General features: G+C 37.3%; 1 protein-coding gene across 2 annotated transcripts in view; it reads right to left on the bottom strand.

Annotated features, from left to right (window-relative positions):
• Window positions 1-23,389, bottom strand: part of SMURF2 (SMAD specific E3 ubiquitin protein ligase 2) — a 111,988-nt gene extending 88,599 nt beyond the window's left edge. Inside the window, exon 1 of one of the 2 annotated variants that reach the window (XM_004374210.2) lies at window positions 23,313-23,389. In XM_004374210.2, coding sequence (XP_004374267.1) covers window positions 23,313-23,364 — 52 coding nt within the window. In that variant the 5' untranslated portion in view covers window positions 23,365-23,389. Of the gene's footprint in view, window positions 1-5,356; window positions 5,398-23,312 lie in introns of those variants that run through there. The other variant, XM_023729326.1, reaches the window with a different exon arrangement.
• Window positions 23,390-23,395: the final 6 nt, after the last annotated feature.

Raw genomic sequence — 23,395 nt, 5'->3', positions numbered from 1 at the left:
AGGTTGAGAAGTTAGAGGGTTGATATGTTGTGGGGTTGTTAACCAATGTCATAAAACAACATGTGTACTTCTGTTTCTTGAGAAACTATTTGTTCTGTAAGCCTTCACCTGAAGTACAATCAATCAATCAATAAATAAATACGGAAGGAATACACAGAGTTACTATACCAAAAGAATTGGTTGACGTTCAACCATTTCAGGAGGTAGCATATGATCACGAACCGATGATACTGGAGGATGAAGTCCAACTTGCACTGAAGGCACTGGCGAAAAACAAGGCTCCAGGAAGTGACGGAATACCAACTGAGATGTTTCAACAAACAGATGCAGCAGTGGAAGTGCTCACTCTCTACGCCAATAAATTTGGAAGACAGCTACCTGGCCAACTGACCGGAAGAGATCCATATTAATGCCTATTCCGAAGAAAGGTGATCCAGCAGAATGCGGAAATTATCGAACAATATCATACGCAAGTAAAATTTTGCTGAAGATCATTCAAAAGTGGCTGCAGCAGTACATTGACAGGAAACTGCCAGAAATTCAAGCAGGATTCAGAAGAGGACGTGGAACCAGGGATATCGTTGCTGATGCCAGATGGATTATTGCTGAAAGCAGAGAATACCAGAAAGACGTTTACCTGTGTTTTATGGACTATGCAAAGGCATTCGATTATGTGGATCATAACAAATTATGGATCACATCGTGAAGAATGAGAATTCCAGAACACTTAATTGTGCTCATGAGGAACCTGTACATAGATTAAGGGGCAGTTGTTTGAACAGAACAAGGGGATACTGAGTGGTTTAAAGTCAGGAAAGGTGTGCATCAGGGTTGTATCCTTTCACCATACTTATTCAACGTGTATGCTGAGCAAACAGTCCAAGAGGCTGGACTATACGAAGTATGCAGCATGAGGATTGGAGGAAGACTCATTAACAACCTGCGTTACATAGATGACACAAGCTTGCTAGCTGAAAGTGAAGAGGACTTGAAGCACTAACTGATGAAGATCAAAGACTACAGCCTTCAGTAAGGATTACATCAACAGAAAACAAAAATCCTCATAACCAGACCAATAAGCAATATCATGATAAACAGAGAAAAGACTGAAGTTTCAAAGGATTTTGTTTTACTTGAATCCACAATCAACACCCATGGAAGCAGCAGTCAGGAAATCTAAAGACACATTGCACTGGGCAAATGTGCTGCAAAAGACCTCTTTTTAAAGTGTTCAAAACCAAAGACGTCACCTTGAAGACTCAGGTGCGCCTGACTCAAGCCATGGTGTTTTCAAGTGTCTCACGTGTGTGTGAAAGCTGGATGATGAATAAGGAAGACCAGAAGAATTGATGCCTTTGAATTGTTGTGTTGGCAAAGAATACTGAATATACCATGGACTGCCAAAAGAACTAACAAATCTGTCTTAGAAGAAGTACAACCAGAATACTCCTTAGAAGGATGGCAAGGCTACATCTCACACACTTTGAACATGTTATCAGGAGGGGTCTCACACACTTTGGACATGTTATCAGCAGGGATCAGTCCCTGGAGAAGGACATTATGCTTGGTAAAGTAGAGGTTCAGTGAAAAAGAGGAAGATTCTCAATGAGATAGACTGACATAGTGGCTGCAACAATGGGCTCAAGCATAACATCGAGTGTGAGGATGGTGCAAGACTGGGTAGTGTTTCGTTCTGTTGTACATAGGGTCGCTATGAGTTGGAATCGACTCAACAGCATCTAACGACAACAACAATCTTTACGGAAGCAGACTGCCACATCTTTCTCCCGCAGAGTAGCTGGTGGATTCAAAGCACCAACCTTTCAGTTTTCAGCCAAGGGCTTAACCGCTATCCCACCAGGGCTCCTTCCATAAAGATTGTTGTTGTTAGGTAACGTCAAATCAGTTTCAACTCATAGTGACCCTACGTACTACAGAACAAAACACTGCCCAGTCCTGCACCATCCTCACAATCACTGCTATGCTTGAGCCCATCGTTGCAGCCATTGTTGTCAATCTATCTCGCTGAAAGTCTTCCTCTCTTTCACTGACCCTCTACTTTACCAAGTATGACGACCTTCTTCAGGGACTAGTCCCTCCTGATAACATGTCCAAAGTACATGGGACAAGTCTCGCCATCCTTCTTCTAAAGAGCATTCTAGTTGTACTTATTCCAGGACAGATTTGTTCATTCCTCTGGCAGTCCATGGTATATTCAATATTCTTTTCCAATACCATAATTCAAAGCCTAGGAAACTGTATGGGGCAGTTTTACTCTGCCATATAGGGTCGCTGTGAGTCAGACTCCACTCGAGAGCACACAACAACAACAATGTATCTATACTATCTCTAAAGAGCTCTATCTAAAATGTTAATCTCATTATATTCTTCACTGGCTCCCTGTTGCCTTCAGCGTCAGATTATAGTCTCCAAATACCATTTCCCACAAAAAGGAACCAGAGCTTCCTGGAAAAAATGGCTGATTTGAGATCTGGGGAAGAAAATGAGATAAGCCTGGAATATCTTGTTAAACCAGAAAGCAGAGAAGCTATCAAAGATTATCGGACTCCTGTCAAAAGAACTCAGGAGCCAACTTGAAGAGACTCCCACCGGCCAACGGCAGGGCAATTTGTGCATCAACAGAATGATAACTGCAATGGATTAAACTAAATGAAATATGTTAGAAACCATGAGTTCAAAAAAATTGGTCACCTTTGGAGGATGCTTGGAAGCCAACTCGTTATTGTGAAAACTGTTTCAAAAAGGAAAAGAAATAAGTATTTAACCTGCTGTCCTTGTACAAACTGTACTTCAGAGTAACCAAACAATTGGTGAGGAAGTTTCTCTCTAGAAGTAGCCTAGCTGATAAATGAATAACATTTTACAAACATCTAATAAAATAATGAATCTAGGCAAAGATCAATGACCACTAATATCATAACAATAAACAAGCAGACATTTATACCTTTTTATGGAAGCACACCATGAAGTATTCTCATCAAAAAAAAACCAACAACCAGAATCAGATCATGCCTCTAAGTACCTGTTTCCGTGAAACACAAGGTACAGAGAAACACAGAAGGCAATCAACAAAAGCCAGAAAGTAGGGAATGCCACAGAACATATGATCTGGTTTCTATAATACATAAATCTGAAGAAAAAGAAAATTCAAAGGAAAAAAAGGGGGGAACGTAGTTTAAAAGCCCAGATTAAAGAGATTTAAGAGACATATCCACTCAATACAATCTATAGATGTTTTAGATCCTGATTAGAACTAACCAGTTATGAGGAACAAGAGGAGAAGAGGAGGAGAGGGGACAAAAGAGAGGAAGGAGAAGAAGGGAGGACTAGGATAAAGAGGAAGAATGGAAATGCATCTCTTAATGAGATGGATGGGGTTTTCTAATTTTCAACTAAGTTCACGTATCTATGAGTGAATATTACTTATTGCTGGAATGATTCAGGGTTCAGCACAAATTCTATTCCTATTTTTCATGTTTATAAATGTAAGCACTAAGAAAACATTCACATAAATAAGATGGGAATGAAAGGAGGTTATAGCAATGCCATTAAATTCTTTGAGTTATATGCCAAAAAAATCAAAATAATCACGATTTTTGTTTTTAATTTTTTGGAAAATAATGACATGTATTTGATTTCTCTATTTTGACACTCGTGAAGAATGTGCCTCTTAGACAAGTAGATATAAGAGACCAAAGGGGCGGCTTCTGTCCAGAGGTGAGAGGGGAAGGCAGAGAGAGTTAGGAGCTGGTTGAATGTTCATGGAGAATCAGGGGCGGAGGGGAGGAGCGGGCTGTCGCAGAATGGGGTGAGCGGTTGGGGTCTCATAACAATGTATGTTAAAAAAAAAGAAAAATTCTGTATGGGAGACTAACTTGAAATGTAAACTTCATTTAATTACATCAATTAAAAAAAAAAGGAAAAAAATTATTTTTAATGATTAGCCAACAATTTGATCAGGTCCTTCAATTTTGTTGAAAATAAAGTACTGGATACCACTTGATCTATGAAAAGATTTTACCCACTGCTTTTCTCAACACCCTCGCCAATATTTTGATTTGTCTCGTTGGTACCCTGGAAGGTTTCTCTCCACAGGTCAATGTACTATTTGTAAACATTGAGAGGTATACCTTCCCTTTGTAAAGTGAAAAGAAGAAAGTATGAAAGGCTGATCAATTTTAGAAGTTGGAAGCTGCACCCACTTAAAAATATCCATGAGCTTTCATTCCTTCATTTCACCCAGTTACTTCAGCACTTACTGTGTGTACCACTAACTCTAACACTGACTACTAGGTTATATAATCTCTCAAGTCTTGTCACTTTGTTTACTTTGCAACTTCCCTGAAAGCAAGGTCAGGGTCCTGAACTCTTCTTGAAATTCCAGAGCTTACCCGACAGTAACAAGTTTAAACTCAGTGTTAAGTGCATATAAGACTCTCAACAAATGTTCACTAAATGAATATGTAAATATAAACACATTTCATCACCATTTCACATCCTCCTTCTGGCTAGAGAAAACGGACTTAAGCATTAACTGGAAATCAGAAGAAACCTGAAATATCATCATCAACCCCATGTTAAAGTAATAAAAAGATCGGTTTACTACCTAAGCTAAAAAAGAAAAATTCAAAACAATTAGGAAATAGGAAACTAAGAGATATAAGGACTCCAATTTTATTACAAAGGACTTTTGGTACATTCATCCTTATTTCCAAAATACTAGAATAGTTGTATAGATTGTTCGCCTCAAAAAATTTTTACCATTCTCTTTGTAAGATTTTAAAAAAATCCACTGGAATTTTCACTGTCACTGAAAATTCCACTTTAACTGGTTCAAAATGCCTGCAAGTATTTTGAAAGACAGGATCTGAATAGTAATTAAATGAGAAAGCATTTTAAAACTGTAGCACTAGGTGGAAACAACCTAAATGTCCATCAACAGATGAATGGGTAAACAAAATGTGGTACAAGTAATCCCCAATTTATGACATACTCAAATTACGACGAACCACACTTATGACCATCTGTGGAACAGCTCACAGATCACAAAGAAGGGGAACTGACAAATCTGGGCTTAGTGGATTCTGGAGAGGAAACAAATGCTGAAGAAGAAAAAAATTAGGAAAAAAGGTAGATGTCAAAAAATTTTACAGTGAAAGAATTAGCTGAAGTGTTTTCTAAATTAAATCAGAGACTTCAGCTGCTTGAAGACATGAACTCAAATGCTGATCGTTTTACTAAAGTCAATAGGCAGATTTGGGAAGCAGCGATGTTACCATGAAATATATGAAGAAAAAAAGAAAAGGACCATTACAGATAGGTCACACTAACTTACTGATGAGAAACGCTATCTCCATTCCCAGAGATAATCCAGATGATCCAGAATCTTCCACAAGTGGAGTTATTACTGCAACTGACAACATGCCAACGTTGCCCAACTCTTCTTCATCATGGGAGTAAATTTTCATGATTTGTGTGTTTTTTTATGTACATACGTATTAAAATATATCTGTAAGTTTATGTAATGTTTCCAACCCCCAAAGACAAAGATCAGATTTATAAAAGTACTGATAATAAAAAGCGATAATAATGAAAACTAAAAAAAAGAAGAAAAAAAAAAAGAGGTATTCACTTACGTCAGAACTGACTTACGACATCGGAACGGAGCCCCGTCGTAAGTCCAGGACTACCTGTGTACAAATACAATGGAATATTACTCAGTCATAAAGATAAATACCTCATGCATCTCTCATTTTTTTTGTACTGTGGTGGCTTGCGTGTTGCTGTGATGCCGGAACCTATGTCACCAGTATTTCAAATACCAATAGAGTCAACCCTGGTAGACAGGTTTCAGCGGAGCTTCCAGACAAAGACAGATTAGGAAGAAGGACCTGGCAGTCTACTTCTGAAAACAACTGGCCAGTGAAAACATTATGAATAGCAGTGGAACACTGTCTGGTATAGTGCCAGAAGATGAGACCCTCAGGTTAGAAGACACTCAAAATACGACTGGGGGAAAACTGCCTCCTCAAAGTAGAGTCGACCTTAATGACGTGGATGGAGTCAAACTTCCGGAAACTTCATTTGCTCACATGGCACAACTCAAAATGAAAAGAAACAGCTGCAAACATCCATTAATAATCAGAACATGGAATGTACAAAGTATGAACCTAGGAAAATTGGAACTTGTCAAAAATGTAATGCACTGCACAAAGATCAATATCCTAGGCATTAGTGAGCTGAAATGGACTGGTATTGGCCATTCCGAATCAGACAATCATATGGTCTACTATGCCACGAATGACAAACTGAAGCAGAATGGCATCACATTTATCATCAAAAAGAACATTTCAAGATCTATCCTGAAGTACAACTATGTCAATGATAGGATAATATCCACATGCCTAAGGAAGACCAGTTAATAAGCCTATCTTTCAAATTTATGCACCAACCACTAATGTTAAACATGAGGAAACTGGAGTATTTTACCAATTTCTGCAGTCTGAAATTGATCAAACATGCAATCAAGGTGTATTGATAATTACTGGTGATTGGAATGTGAAAGTTGGAAACAACGAAGGATTGGTAGTTGGAAAATATGGCCTTGGTGAGAAAAATGACACCGGAAATCGCATGATAGAATTTTGCAAGACTTTCAACAACATAAATGCGGACTATACACGTGGACCTCACCAGACGGAAAACAAAGGAATCAAATTGACTACATCTGTGGAAAGAGATGATGAAGAAGTTCAACATCATCAGTCAGAACAAGGCCAGAGGCCAAGTGCGGAATAGACCATGAATCGCCCCTTTACAAGTTCAAGTTCAAGCTGAAGAAAATTAGAGCGAGTCCACAAGAGCCAAAATACAATCTTCAGTACTATCCCACCTGAATTTGGAGACCATCTCAAGAACAGATTTGATGCACTGAACACTAATGACCGAAGACAAGTTGTAGAATGACATCAAGGACATCATACATGTAGAAAACAAGAGTCATTAAAGACAGGAAAGAAAGAAAAGACCAAAATAGATGTCACAAGAGACTCTCAAACTTGCTCTTGAACATAGAGTAGCTAAAGCGAATGGAAGAAATGATGAGCCGAACAGAAGATTTCAAAGGGTGGATTGAGAAGACAAAGTTAAATATTACAATGAAATGTGCAAAGATGTGGAGTTAGGAAACAAAAAGGGAAGACCATGCTCAGCATTTCTCAAGCTGAAAGAACTGAAGAAAAAATTCAAGCCTCAAGTTGCAACACTGAACGATTCTATAGGCAAAATACCGAATGACACAGGAAGCATCTAAAGAAGATGGAATGAATACAGAGTCACTATATCAAATAGAACTGCTTGACGTTCAACCATTTCAGGAGGTAGCATATGATCAAGAATCAATAGTACTGAAGAAAGAAGTCCAAGCTGTGCTGAAGGGAATGACGAAAAACAAGGCACCAGGAATTGACAGTACCAACTGAGATGTTTCAACCAACAAATACAGGGCTGGAGGTAGGTGCTCATTCGTCTATGCCAAGAAATTTGGACGACAGCTTCCTGACCAACCAACTGGAAGAAATCCATATCTGTACCCATTTGAAAGAAAGGTGATCCAATATAACGCGGAAATTATCAAACAATATCGTAAATATCACACACAAGTAAAATTTTGCTGAAGAAAATTCTAAAGTGGTTGCAGAAATACATCAACAGGGAACTGGCAGAAGTTCATGCCAGATTCAGAAGAGGATGTGGAACAAGGGATATCATTGCTGATGTCAGATGGATCTTGGCTGAAAGCAAAGAAAACCAGAAGGATGTTTACCTGTGTTTTATTGACTACGCAAGGGCATTCGACTGTGTGAATCTTAACAAACTATGGATAATGCTGTGAAAAACAGGAATTCCAGGACACTTAACTGTGCTCTTGAGGAACCTGTACATAGACCAAAAGGCAGTCATTCAAACAGAAAAAAGGGATACTTTGTGGTTTAAAGTAAAGGAAAGCATGCATAAGGATTGTATCCTTTCACCATACTTATTCAATCTGTATGCTAAGCAAATAATGTGAGAAGCTGGAATATATGGAGAAGAATGCAGCATCAGAATTGGACATTAACAACCTGATGCAGAAGACACAACCTTGCTTGCTGAAAGTGAAGAGGACCTGAAGCACTTACTGATGAGGATCAAAGACGACAGCCTTCAGTATGGATTACCCCTCAAGCATTAAGGAAAACAAAAATCCTCACAACTGGACCAATAAGTAGCATCATGATAAACAGAGAAAATACTGAAGCTGTAAAGGATTTCATTTTACTTGGATCCACAATCAATGCCCATGGAAGCAGCAGTCAAGAAATCAAATGACACATTGCATTAGACAAATCTGCTGCAAAAGACCTCTTTAAAGTGTGAAAAAGCAAAGATATCACTTTGAGGACTAAGGTGTGCCTGACCCAAGCCATGGAATTTTCAAACACCTCATATGCATGTGAAACCTGGACAATCGATAAGGAAGGCCTAAGAATTCATGCCTTTGAATTATGATGTTGAAGAATACTGAATATACCAAGGACTGCCAGAAGAACAAACAAATCTGTCTTAGAAGAAGTATATCCAGAATGCTCCTTAGAAGCAAAGATGGCGAGACTTCATCTCATGTACTTTGGACATATTATCAGGAGAGACCAATCCCTGAAGAAGGACATCATGCTTGTTAATGCAGAGGGTCAGTGAAAAAGGGGAAGACCCTCAACGATACGGACTGACACAATGGCTACAACACTGGGCTCCAACATAACAATGATTGTAAGCATGGCACAGGACAAGCAGTGTTTCATTCTGTTGTACACAGGGTCGCTGTAAGTCAGAACAACAGAATGGCACTTAACAACAAAGATAAATAAGTCCTGATACGTGCTACAATATGGATGAACCTTGAAACCATTATGCTGAGTGAAATAAATCAGCCACAAAAGGACAAATATTGCACAGTTCCACTTATATGAAACAGGAAAATGTAAAGAGACAAAAACTTATTAGTGGTTACCAAGGGGAGGGAAGGAGGGAGTCATTGGTTAGGAAGCCCTAAGTTTCTATGAATGGCCGTGTAATAATTTAGAAAAAGAATAGTGGTAATAGTTGCATAACATGATGATTGTAATCAGTGTCACTGAATTGTACATGTAAAAATTATTGAATTGGCAAATGTTTGTTATATTTTTTTTTTACCACAATTAAAAAAAAAAAAACTGGAGCGCTCTGAAAAAATTTAAATTATCTTCCTAACATTGACAGACTACCTATATATATGAATTTTCTTAGGTGACACTCCAGAAACAGATTTTTCTCCCCCCAGGGAACATCAGATTGATCTTTATTTTGCTAAGATACAATAACAGCATTTATCACAGTAGACTATGGTAAAAGAATTCATAAGTCAAATATTAACAAATGAACACTTCAGTCCTATACCTTTACAACTGACTATTATCAAGCTGATCCCATTATTTGTTTAAAATGAGTTTCTTAACCACTGCGCCACCAAGGCTCCTAAAATGAGTTTCTTAAGACCATGTAAGCTTTTCTCAATTTCACTAACCATTCTTTAATTCACAAATATTTATTGAGAATGTACTATGTACCAAGTACTGTGCTAGGCATGTGTCTTACTTATCTACTGCTGCTATAACAGAAATATCACAAATGGATGGCTTTAACAAACAAATTTATTCTCTCACAGTTTAGAAGGCTAGAAGTCCAAATTCAGGGTGCCAGCTCCAGGGGAAGGCTTTCTCTCTCTGCCAGGGGGAAGTCCTTGTCATCAATCTTCCCCTGGTCTAGGAGCATCTCAGCTCAAGGACCCTGGGTCCAAAGGGCACACTCTGCTCCTGGCTCTTCTTTCTTGGTGATAGGAGGTCCCTCTCCTCTCTGCTCAATTCTATCTTTTATATCTCAAAAGAGATTGACTCAAAATACAACCTAGTCTTGTTGATTGTGTCCTGCTTCATTAACATAGCCACCTCTAATCCTGCCTCATTAACATCACAGAGGTTAGGATATACAACACAGGAAAATTACATCCGATTACAAAATGGAGTACAAACACACAATACTGGGGATCGTGGCCTAGCCAAGTTGACACACATTTCCAGGTGACACAGTTCAGTCCATGACAGCATGGTATTATGAAAGTATCAAATGCCATTCTATTTTTCTTAAATTAAAAAAAAAATTTCTATCCTTCTTCCTTTACAAAATTCTGAAAGTTCAACCTAAAAATACCTCTATCAAACTTAGAGTATTAAATTCATGTGAGTCTAAATAATCCATCTAATCAATCGATAAATTTTCTTCTTCACTAGAAGAAGAAATTATATTTAAAGCCTAATGGCATAAGACCATAACAAAAATAAAAGTAGAATTACTTACTAATGTTTGTAATTCTAATAAATGTAAAAAGAATTTTTGTATTTGTGCCTATAACACACAGTATGAGTTCATATAAGAAAGCTTATACAAGTATGGAATTTTCATTAGAAGCCAGAGTCACTTTTCAGTGTCTAATTCTCCAACTCCATTTATTCCAACTACATTTATTTAGACTTCGGGATTCATTTTTCCAGGCCTTTACTCACTCTAGACATGTACCTTTACAGAAATATCCCCATCTATTGGCAAGAGGTGAAACTACAGGCTATTTTTGAAAGTGCCAACAGGCTACAGGGAAATGTATCAACTAATAAAGACTCAGATCCAAACTGTTCCCCTATCACCACCCTCAAAATTCTAAGCCATCCAAAGTTCCTCAAATTTCTGACCAAAAATACAGTGGAAGTAGAGTACAGTTAATTGTCTAAATGTTCGCTATATTATCTTAAAATACATTTTTTTAATTATTTTGTTGTTGCTGCTATTGAGTGCCATCAAGTCGATTCCGACTCATATCTATATAATAGAGCAGAACTGTCCCATAGGGTTTTCTAGGCTGTAATCTTTACAGGAGCAGATTGCCAGGTCTTTTCTCCTGCGGAGAAGCTGGTGGGTTCGAACCGTCGACCTTTCAGTTAGCAGCCAAGCACTTTAACCATGTTGTTAGGTGCCGTCAAGTCGGCCCCAATTCACAGCAACCTTATGTACAACAGAACAAAACATTGCCCGGTCCTCTGCCATCCTTACAATCATTGCCATGTTTGAGCACATTGTTGCAGCCACTGTGTCAGCAGCTAATTACATTTTATTCTTCATACCAGTACTTTATGATACTTCGATACCCCAACGTATACAAGACATTTATGCCTGCTTTATAAAATACGAAATCATTTAAATCAGTACCTAATCATTAAGGTTGTACGTGCTCCTATAAAACATAGCATATTAATTGCTTATGACTAACTTCTTTAAAATACAATCTTTGGCTAAAAATGACAAAATTTACATAACATTTTATAACTTAAACTGTATTTTTCACATATGTATTCATTTCTTGTCCAGCATGAATTTTAACTAGAAGCACAGGCACAGAGAAAATAAATGATTTGCTTAAAGACACAAAGCTTGTAAGTGGCAGGGCTATGATTTGAACCTAAATTTTCTGCTTCCAAGTTCTATACTCTTTCCACAACACAGAAAATAAGATCTACTTTATGGATATCTGCTTTGTGACAGTTTCCAGAAATGCACTGTGGCCAAAAAAAGGTCTGCTTAGATTTTAATAAAATTATCTTTCTTCCTTTCTTTTGTCTTAATATAGAAAAAAATACAAGCTCATTATATGAAATAATACAAGCAAAAAGAAGAAATAACTATAAATCCAACTCACATTTAACACAATTACATCCTGTTTTCTCTGTGGTCATAGTTTTAGACATGTTTCTTCCTTCTATCCCATCTTTTTCCAAAAAATATTTGAGGGGGTTGATATCTGGTAAACAGGCAAACCTTGTTAAGTCATTGTTTGTTAGAATCGATTTTCATTAGAAGAATAAAAATCAGAAGTCCATAACAGAAATTTTGAAAATAAAAAATATAGGGGTTATATATCTTGGACCCAATCTGATTTCTTGTATCTCCATTCATGGTATTATATAACAAAATTATCGATGTCTGCACATGTCAAGGACTTGCTAAATAACTTGTTCATTGAATAAATGAAATAATGGCTCTAAAGCATTACGAGACCCTAAATCAAAGGCTCAATTATACTTATTAAACTGCTTTTATCAAAATGTTTATGAAAGGCTTTTAAAACATAGGAAGAAAACTATCCTGATCAATATGGGCAACACCTTAAATAAATGTAAAAACGTAGCTCCTAGTTGGGAAAACTATATACATAAATGTGTCCTTTTCCCAATGTAATTTAATTTTAATCATAATGCCAGTGAAATTTTTTTTCAAACCAAGACTTATTTTAAAGCTATACTAGTCAAGACAGTGAGATATTATAAAAGACACATTTATAAAAGGACAGACTTACAGATAAAGGGAAGAGACTAGATAATCCAGAAAGAAAACTACATTGCTGTTGTTAGGTACTGTCGAGTCGATTCCAACCCATAGCGACACTATGTGCAACAGAACAAAACACTTCCTGGTTCTGTGCCATCCTCGCAATCGTTGTTATGCTTAAGCCCATTGCTGCAGCCACTGTGTCAATCCATCTTGTCGAGGGTCTTCCTTTTTTTCGCTGACCCTCTACTTTACCAAGCATGATGTCCGTCTAACACATCCTAAGTATGTGAGACAAAGTTCCGCCATCCTTGCCCCTAAGGAGCACAGTGGCTATGCTTCTTCCAAGACAGATTTGTTTGGTCTTCTGGCAGTCCATGGTATATTCAATATTCTTCACCAACATCATAATTCAAAGGCATGACTTCTTCTTCAGCCTTTCTTATTCATAGTCCAGCTTTCTCATGCACGAGGTAATTGAAAACACCAAGGCTTGGGTCAGGCGCACCTTAGTCCTCAAAGTGATATCTTTGCTTTTTAACACTTTAAAGAGGTCTTTTGCAGAAGATTTGTCCAATGCAATGTGTCGTTTGATTTGACTGCTGCTTCTACGGGTGTTGACTGTGGATCCAAGTAGAATGAAATCCTTTACAGCTTCAACATTTTCTCCATTTATCATGATGTTACTTATTGGTCCAGTTGTGAGGGTTCTTGTTTTCTTTATGCTGAGGTGTAATCCACACTGAAGGCTGTGGTCTTTGATCTTCATCAGTACATGCTTCAAGTCCTCTTCACTTTCAGCAAGCAAGGTTGTATCATCTGCATAACACAGGTTGTTGATGTCCAATTCTGCTGCCGCATTCTTCTTCATATACTCCAGCTTCTCGGATTATTTGTTCAGCATACAGACCAAATAAGTATGGTGAAAAGATACAACCCTGACACACACCTTTCTTGACTTTAAACTACGAAGTAACCCTTTTTTCTGTTTGAACAACTGCCTCTTGGTCTATGTACAGGTTCCTCATGAGCACAATTAAGTGTTCTGGAATTCCCATTTTTCATGAAGTTTTCCATAATTTGTTATGATTCACACAGTCGAATGCCTTTGCATAGTCCATAAAACACAGGTAAACTTCTGGTATTCTCTGCTTTCAGCCAAGATCCATCTGACATCAGCAGTGATATTCCTTGCTCCACAGCCTCTTCAGAATTCAGCTTGAATTTCTGGCAGTTCCCTGTAGATGTACTGCTGTAACTGCTTTTGAATGTTCTTCAACAAAACTTTACTTGTGTGTGATATTAATGATATTGTTCAATAATTTCCGCATTCTGTTGGATCATCTTTCTTTGGAATGGGTACAAATATGTATCTCTTCCAGTCAGCTGGCCAGGTAGCTGTCTTCCAAATTTCTTAATATGGTCAATTGACATAGATATGGTCAACTGATTTTCTGCCAAAGTGCCAAGACAATTCAATGGAAGAAACAAAAGCATTTTTACCAAATAATGCTGGGAAAATTGATATCCATATGATTAAAAAAAAAAAAAAAAAAAAAGGAACCATGGCCCTTACCTCACATAATATAAAACTATCTTTAAAAGGATCACAGAACTAAATGTAAAGAGTTAAAACAATAAATAATACAGAAGAAAATCTTTGCAACTTTGGGTTAGGGGAAAATTCCTTAGATAGGACATGAAAAGCATGAACCATATAAGAAAAATTTATAAACTGCACTTCATCAAAATTAAAAACTTTTGCTCTTTGAAAGACACCATTGTGAAAATGGAAAAAACAAAGCCACAAACTACGAGAAATATTTGCAAAACACACATCCGATTAAGGATTTGAATTCAGAATACATAAAAAATTCTCCAAACTCAATAATAAGCAAACAACCCAATTTTTTAAATTATGGGCAAAATATTTAAACAGATACTCATCAAAGATACATGGATGACAAATAAGCATAACATCATAGTTCATTATGGAAATGAAAATTAAAGGTACAACAAACTATCTCTACATACCAATTAGAATGACTAAAATCAAAGACTGACAATAACACGTGTTTACAAGGATGGGAGCAACTGGAACTCTCATACATTGCTGGTGGAAAGGCAAAACGATACAACCACTTTGAAAAACAGTTTGGCAGATTTTTTTTTTTTTTTTTTAGTTAAACACACACTTAACCATATGACCCAACAACCCCACCCTTAGTCGTTTGAGAAACAAAAACATGTTCACAAAAAGACATGTACTCAAATGTTCAAAGCAGCTTTACTCATTTTAGCCAAAAACTAGAACTGACCCAAATATCCATGGATATTTGTGAACGGATAAACAATTGTGGTATATGCATATAATGGAATAATCCTCGGGAATAAAAATGAACAAATTACCGATACACAACATGGATGGATCTCAAAAGCATTATGCTAAGTAAAAGAAGTCTGACGCCAAAGACTAAATACATATTGTATACTTTCATTTACATTAAATTCTAGAAAAGGCAAAATTACACTGACAGAATGCAGATTAATGGTTGCCAAGGACTACGGATGAGGGAAGGAGACTGGCTATGAAGTGGCACAAGAAAATTTTCTGGGAAGAAAGAAATGCCCTTTGGCAATCATCTATGTAGTAATTCCTATCTACTATAAATCATCATTAAAATTTATTTAAAAACTTAAGCTTTATGTCTGCTGTCATTTTTTTTTAACATTGCTGTTGTATCTGAAATAAATTGGCACGATGTTCCGGTAGTTAAAAAAAAATTCTACAGAGCAAAAACTACCATAAGCAAAATAAAAACAAATGACAAACTATTTTTAATATGTGTAATACAAATGACCGATAAGGCTTAATATAAAGTTAGTTCTTATAAATCAAAATGAAAAGGATATGGGCCCTTTAGAAAGAAAAAAGAGCAGAGAACATGAACTGGCAGTTCCAAAATAAATAAACAGAAACAACCAATAAATATGTGGGGAAAGACATTCAACTGCTCTCATCACTAAAGGGTCACTGTACTTCCTCTTCCTGCCTGGACCTCTCTTCCTCTAGGTAGATTGCCACTCAATTCCTTCAGTTGTGTGTCACACAAGTGTCACTTTATAAGGGAGGCCATTCTAAGCACAGTCTAGGCCATCCTTAGCACAGTCTAGAGGACTATGTAACGGCCGCAGGCCTGAACTGCAGAATATCTCAGGTGGGAAAGACCTGCCAAGGTCATCTGAACTAACTATCTTGGAGAACAGAGATCTCTTTACAGCAGTGAGGTCAGGCTGGCAAGGGCTAGGCCAGAGCAGGCCAGCAGGTGAAGGGTTGATTTTATTTTTTTATTGTGCTTTAGGTGAAAGTTTACAGCTTAAGTTAATTTCTCATACAAAAATTTATACGTATGTTGTTATGTGACATTAGTTGCAATCCATATAATGTGACAGCACACTCCCCCGCTGTCAATTTTTAGCGAGAAATCAAACTGCAAATCAAATTTAATATATATTTTGATACTTTTTAATACCATATCAAATGTGGTTTTTAAAAACTGGTCAGTGTCTTCAGAAGCTATTCTAAAACAAATCAACATAAAATTCCTAAATGAAAAAAGACCAAGAGAAAATAAAATTTTTTAATGTTAACATTCAACTGTCATGCTAAATATTGACACCTAGAAAACCAGCATGAAGTGAAACACTACTAGGCCTAGTACTCAGCAAAACTGCAGAAATATAAAAAATATACATATTTCTGCTTTCCTAAATATGAGCAATAATAAATTAGAAAACACAATTAAAATGTCACAAGTATAAATTAGCCAGAATTAAAACACAGGAAGAAAACTACCCTGAATCAATTTGAGGCAACATTTTAAATAAATGTAAAAACATAGCTTCTAGTTGGGAAAATTATATAAATGCCTCCTTCTCTCAATGTAATGCAATTTTAATCTTAATCCCAGTGAAATTTCTTTTTAAACTTAACAAGTTTAATATTTATGTGGAAGAGGAAGCAAAAATAGCAAAAACTATTTCTGGCACAATGAAAATATTAAATTATAAAGCTGCAACAATGAAAATAGTGTGGCACTATCCCGTTGCCATCGAGTTAATTCTGATTCATAGTTGACCCTATTGGACAAAGAAGAACTGCTCCATAGGGTTTCTAAGGCTGAAGATCTTTATCGAAGCAGATTGCCACATCTTTCTCCCACCAAGTGGCTGGTGTGTTTGAACCACTGACCTTTTGGTTAGCAGCCAAGTGCTTAAGCACTGCACCACAAGGCCTCCTTACGGCACTATAGAACAAGTAACAGATCTGACACTACTATAACTGAATTAATATACTAAAAAGTCATCACATCAGTGTGGAAAGAAGAAACTGGCTAATAAATAATAAGACAACTAAACAGCAATTTGGGGGAATAATCTTTTAAAACTAATTAAAAACACTAACATAAAACATAATTATTTATCAAGCCTCTTGAAGAAGGCTTTCCTAAGTATAGAATGGGAAAAGGAAAAGAAAAATTGGATAGTTTTAACTTCTAAAATAACAAATTTCTGCATGTCCAAAAATGGTCAAAATTAAAAGGCAATAATAGACCAGGAAAATATTTGTAGCAAATATGACAACAGGTTAATACCTTTTTAAATCTCAGGCCGATCAATAAGGAAAACAGTAAGGCTGTAACAGGTTACTACTACTGTGAGACCAAACAAATCAACAAGGAGAGAGAATATATGTACATATGCAAATATATATATATAAAGAGATACATAATTAGCAAACACACAGGAAAACATTCACCTTCACAAGCAAATTTTTAAATACTATATCCATGAAATTAGCCAAAAAAAATTTAAAAACAATAGCAAATGCTTATTATAGAACAGTAAAAAGGGACACCTATTCTCTGCTGCTCTAAGAAGGCATAACCCTTTTAGGAAGCAATCGAGGGAAAATGCATCAACAGACTTTAAAAAAAAATCCACACCCTTTTATCGAATAGCACTATTGTTACAGAAATAGCCTTAAAAAAAAAGTTATCTGCACCAAGGTGTTTACAGCAATTATTGGTAAATAATTTATTTGGAAATAAATTTTAAAATGAGAAAAAAATGTAAACAATGTAGCATACTCTTATCCTAAAACCAGTCTTCACAGCTCCCATCCCAGTCCATCCTCCCTATTGTCTTATGTTTCTAAACAGATTACGTTTCTAAACAGCAAATACATCAAAGCTTAAAATCTTTCAAAGGTTCTCACAGCCTAGGGAAAAAAAAATCAAACTTCTTGGCAAAATATAACAAGATCCAAGATGGGTTGGTCCCTGTCTATATATCTAACCTCATCTCTTCCCATCCATACTCAGTGTATTATTCATAATCCCAAAAAAACCAAACCCACTACCACTGAGTCGATTCCAACTCATAGCAACTCGATAGAGAACACATATAGAACTACTTATAGCTCTCCAGCATTCATTCAACAAAACGCCAAAAAAAAAAAAAAAAAATCTCTTAATCCATGTCTAAAACAAGGATCCTGTCCTCATGGAGCTTACAGCCTTGAGAGAACAAACGTCCTTCAGTGAGTTAGCGCTTTGCTAAAGCAAGAGTCTTGTACAGTCACAAAGAGATCAACTCAGGTCAGGGAATGTTCTAGGGATAAGAATAATCCTTGAGTTGAGTCTTAAAAGATGAGTAAGGATTTCAAGAGGTAGGAGTAATTCCAAACGAACAGAATTTATTTCATCTTCCTCCACACAAATTCTAATAGGCTTGTAACAGGCTTTCTAAACAGACATGTACTTAACCTCTCCAAGTCTGTTTCCCTTACCTCACAGGGCTATTGTGAGAACTAAAAGTGATAATAAATGTAAACTTAATACAGGGCCTGGCAGTTACTAAGTATTCATATGGAAACACGTAACTCACTAATTACAACAATATATCTCAAGGGTCCAGCATTCTTGGAACAGAGAAAGTAATAGTAAAGAAAAACGGTGGCAAAGACAGAAAACCAGCAAAAAACAAAGTTAAACAACCTACTAACGTATAAACCAAAAAACCTAACCCATTGTCATCAAATCGATTCTGACTCATGGCGATCCTGTATGTTACAGAGCAGAATTGCTCCATAGGGTTTTCTTGGCTGTAACCTTTATGGAGCCCTGGTGGCTCAATGGTTAAGTGCTCACTGCTAACCAAAAGGTCAGAGTTTCGAACCCTCCAGTAGCTCCACGGAAGAAAAGACCTAGCAATCTGCTTCCATAAAGATTACAGCCTAGGAAACTTCTAAGGGGGCAGTTCTAGTCTGTCCTATAGAGTTGCTATGAGTCAAAATCAACTCAAACAAGCACACTACAACAACAATCTTTATGGAAACAGTTTGCCAGGCCTTTCTTCTATGAGGTCACTGTGTGGGTTCAAACCACCAATCTTTAGGTTAGCAGCTAACTGCAAACCATTTCCACCACCCAGGAATCTTACTACCATATACCCAGGGTTAAATAGTTCTCTCTACAGGCCATAATGATAGCCTCATACTACATATTACAACAGCACAATAATTTATATCTATAATGATACTGAATCATAAATAAAACACTGTTAAGTATGGTTTATTTGAAAAGAGTAGGACATATCACATCTTTAAAAGACTCTCATCAAAAGCGTGCCTAATCATCTTGTGTGCCTCAAGATGGACCCTTCATTTACCCAGAAAATTGAACTATATGTTAAATATGCTAAATTACACACTAGATATACACTGTTGTTGTTGTTAGTTGCCATCCAGTTGATTCCAACTCAACGGTGATCCCACCTTTGCAGAAGAGAACTGTGTCCCATAGGGTTTCCTAGGCTGTAATCTTTATGGGAAAGAGCCCTTGTAGCACAGTGGTTAAAGCACTCGGCTGCTAACCAAAAGTCACTGGTTCAATCCACCAGCTGTTCCATAGAAGATCAAGATGTGGCAGTCTGCTTCCATAAAGATTACAGCCTTGGAAATCCTATGGAACAGTCCTACTCTGTCCTATAGGGTCACTATGAGTCCAAATTGATGGCAGTGGGTTTAATCTTGATGGCAGCAGATCACCTGGTCTTTCTCCCACGGAGCCATTCGGTGGGCTCAAACCGGCAACCTTTTGGTTAGGGCTCCTTAGATATATGCTAGCATACCTAAATAAACAAGATGCTAATATGTATCTTGTGATAATAATAGTTCATCCAACAAGGAAAAAATAGAACCCATGATTAAACCCACACACTTCACTAACCAATGAAAACCAAACTACTTGAAGCACCTAAGCCAAGTTCTACTGCCAGTCTGAAGAGGGTCAGAGTTGAATAGATAAGAGAAAAGGAAGGAGCTAAGCCACATTGGCTTACTTCTCAGAAACGAAGAAAATAAAACAAACTGGGGACATTCGAATCACTAACAGCCTTAGAATAAGTCATTGTGGTGTGCAGGCACACTCCTACCTAGAAGCTTGTGAGATAAAATCAATTTTTAAAGCTTTAAATGATTAAAATATGCAATGAAACAATATTATGATACTAGAATATCTAAATGGATATTTTAAAGTTACTGTTCCTTTAGCTATAGACAAGGTTAATCTCATTACTGCCAAGATTTTATAAATTAATAACATGAGGCGCAGCACAGAAAAACACTGAAATTCAAAAAGGTTTCTGCAATAAATGTTCTGGGGAAGTAATCTGTTATTTCTCCATATCTAAGAATTTAAAATCTTAGAAATTTAACTAAACTGCTTTTTCCAGCCTTTAGATTTTCATAAACAATGATCAAATACAAAGGTTATTATTTCCTATCCAAATCAATGTAAGACAAGCTTTTCTCAGATATTCATATACAAATTTTACATTTTATAATCAATGTTCTCTAGAAACACCAATTGAAGTTAATAGCTTTCCCATACAGCCCATTCTAATGATCAAGTGTTAATGTGTCATGAAAAACAGAAATAGCCTGATGGAACACATCAGCTTTTAATCACTAGGGGCCTGAGAAACCTCAAATTTCGGGTTAAATTAGTCCTGCCTTCAACAAATATCAAATAGTTCACTAGTTGCTTGTGGTCTTAGGAATAAATAATATGTGGAAAAATCTAATATCCACTGTGGGCAAAGATTCCATGGCTCAAATATTTAATCTTTCAGTTCACGCGTGTGTGTCTGTCTCACCATGAAAGAACTGTTTACACCTTTCAGTAAAACGGCAACTCTACGTTAAAAATATAATTGAGTTAACTACAGTTCATAAAGCACCTTGAACTCAAAGACACTCTGTAAATTTAAAATATTAGTATGGTACTAACTTAAATAAAGCAAAAATGAATAATTTTAAAGCATCTTATAGTCCAAGTATGTTGTAAATCAAAAATTTACAGTGGAATCTGACTTTTTTAAAGTGATTTCTCTTCTATTATGGAACCCATATCTAAATTAACTATTAAACACTTAGTCTAAAAGTATGCCAAACATTTCTTACGATCTTAACAAAGAATCAGCTTTTTTTTTTTTTTTAACAAAACGAGGCCTAGGTTAAATATTTTATTTGGCTTCTCAAGATGGACTGAGAAGTTGGGCACCAGCTCCAGACCAATTCCTGGATGCACATCAAACACAGCCCTGTCATTTATCCAGTCAGTCAAAACAATCTTTTCCATCTAAGCCTTTAATGTTTATGTCCTAAAAAGCTGCTAATTGAATCCAGCTCTTGAGACCTATTTGTTAAAATCTTATACCATCTAATTTGCAAATGATAAACAAAAATGAAAAAATATATGTTAATTTTCCTGATAAAACCGAAGAGAATTGACCATAGGGAACAAAAGGGAGGGCGATTTTTTTTACAATTGCCATATTTTAAGAGAAAACTATTCAGAGATATATTCCCAACGGTTTTAAGAAATTGGGACTACCATAAACTGTTTTTACAAACAACAGGAATAATCAAGACATAAGTAATTTAAAATTACTCAGAAAAATCTTAAAATACAAAATCTCTGTCAATTTCCTGCTCCCCCCCTCAAAAAAATATAAGCATAATATTTCCTTCTAATAAATTTTATTCATGAATTTTTGTAATATTTATTTTATACAGTACGGAACCACAAATACTTCAACATCTACTGAGTTGCTAAAAACCTCAAATTCATTTTATCTACAGAAAATCAAAACCCTCCCTCATTTTCTCAGTATGGATACAGCCTATTTCTGATGCTTTTTGCACACCTGGAGTCACAGGTTCTTTCCATGATCACAGACACTGGACTGACTCCAGAAGAGGAACAGCAGTAGATAAACTCTAAAGCAACAAAGATCCCTTATAAAGGTTTCCATTGACTCCTAAGAAAACAAGCAAACTGAGTGGGAGGAGGGGGAGGCAGGGAGGCATCCTCCAATCCAGGTTTTCCATTAAGACCACTCAGTTAATGATTCCTCAAAATTTTCCCTAGGGAAAGTAAAACTGTCGTGAAAGTTTACATTTTTAAAATTGTAGCCAACATACATTCAAGCTAAATTCTCAAATACCAAAGTCACTGCAAGTTTTTATCATGAAAGTTCAGCCAGTGGACTGGGATATGACACACAAGCACATAACTACAAAATTAGTCCATATAAATCTCAAAGTCTAACGCAGACAAACATAATTACAGTTTATTCTTACACACACGCACACACACCCTGTAAGAAAAACCTTCTCACCACACATCGGAATATAAACGTGGATAATTTATTAATGGTGAAACTAGAATAACTACACTGACTTCACTTATATTTCTCAAACCAAAACTACTCTGTCCTTAAAGTAGGGTAACATGTCCATGTAAGAATACCAAAAATGGCATTGGAAGCTCAATGTACCTGCAATGTTAAAAGGTTTAAAGCACCGGGTATCGTGAACACTTTTTGTAAGAGAATTCTTCTATCTGTCGAGCAAGCCCTCCAGACATTCTTTTCCATTGGCAATCTTTAGAAAAAGGAAAAAGGGCAGGGGGTGTGAAAGTTCTCTTGAAAGTTTGTAAGGTCACATACTTAGAAATTTACTCCCTCCAAAAAGTGTTCTAAGGCACGTCTAGAGTTAGAAGTAAGACACAAGTTCTGCGGCCTACAACGAACAACCCAAATCAAGTTAACCTACAATCAAACACTTCCAAAACACAAGAGTACAACGAGCCCGAGTCGGCGGATCAGGCAGCCACACCGGAAGAGTCAACCTCAGTCGTCTTCCCTCCCGAAGGCGTTCATTTAAGGTGTGTGGCACCGGCTGCTCTGCTGGCAGCAGAGACGAAAGGTTTTGCACGCGGGCGTATGTGGGTGTTCAAGTTAACAACCAAGGAAGACACACACACACCCCCTCTCCAGTTAGCGCTCCATCTTTAAGGGGTGTTTACTGCGCGCAGTCAGCAACCGGATTCAGTAATCCCCGCCACCGGGGCTACTCATCCCCTCAACGACCCCACCTGGGCAGCCGCCCAGGGCTGCTTCCCGAGGCCCAGAGCGAGTGCCGGGCTCCTCGGCCAAGACTTTTCCACCTCAAATTCGCATGGAATTCCAACCGGTTTGCCCCTCCCCTCAACAAAAGACCCCCCGAGTCTCCATTGGCTTTTTCAGGGATTTACAAACCAGAGCGAGTTGTTTTCCAATTATTCTCCTTGCACTAGGCCTTCCCACGGCCCCGACCCCCAACTCACCACAGATACGACCCTGGCCTTTCCCAAGGCCACAGGCACTCCCGCCGGCTCGCCCACCCCGCGATCGCCCCGGCCAAGGTCCCGCCGCCCGCCCCCCCTCACCTGTCAGGCGCAGCTTGACGGGCCCGTTCCTCCGGCCTCCGGGGTTAGACATGTCCCTGGTGGCGGGGGCGGCGGCTGGGCTC

The sequence above is a fragment of the Trichechus manatus genome, unplaced genomic scaffold, assembly GCF_000243295.1.
Source record: "Trichechus manatus latirostris isolate Lorelei unplaced genomic scaffold, TriManLat1.0 scaffold00028, whole genome shotgun sequence".
NCBI lineage: Eukaryota > Metazoa > Chordata > Mammalia > Sirenia > Trichechidae > Trichechus > Trichechus manatus.
Note: the sequence above shows the minus strand (reverse complement) of the source record. Positions and strands in the feature narration are given on the sequence as shown.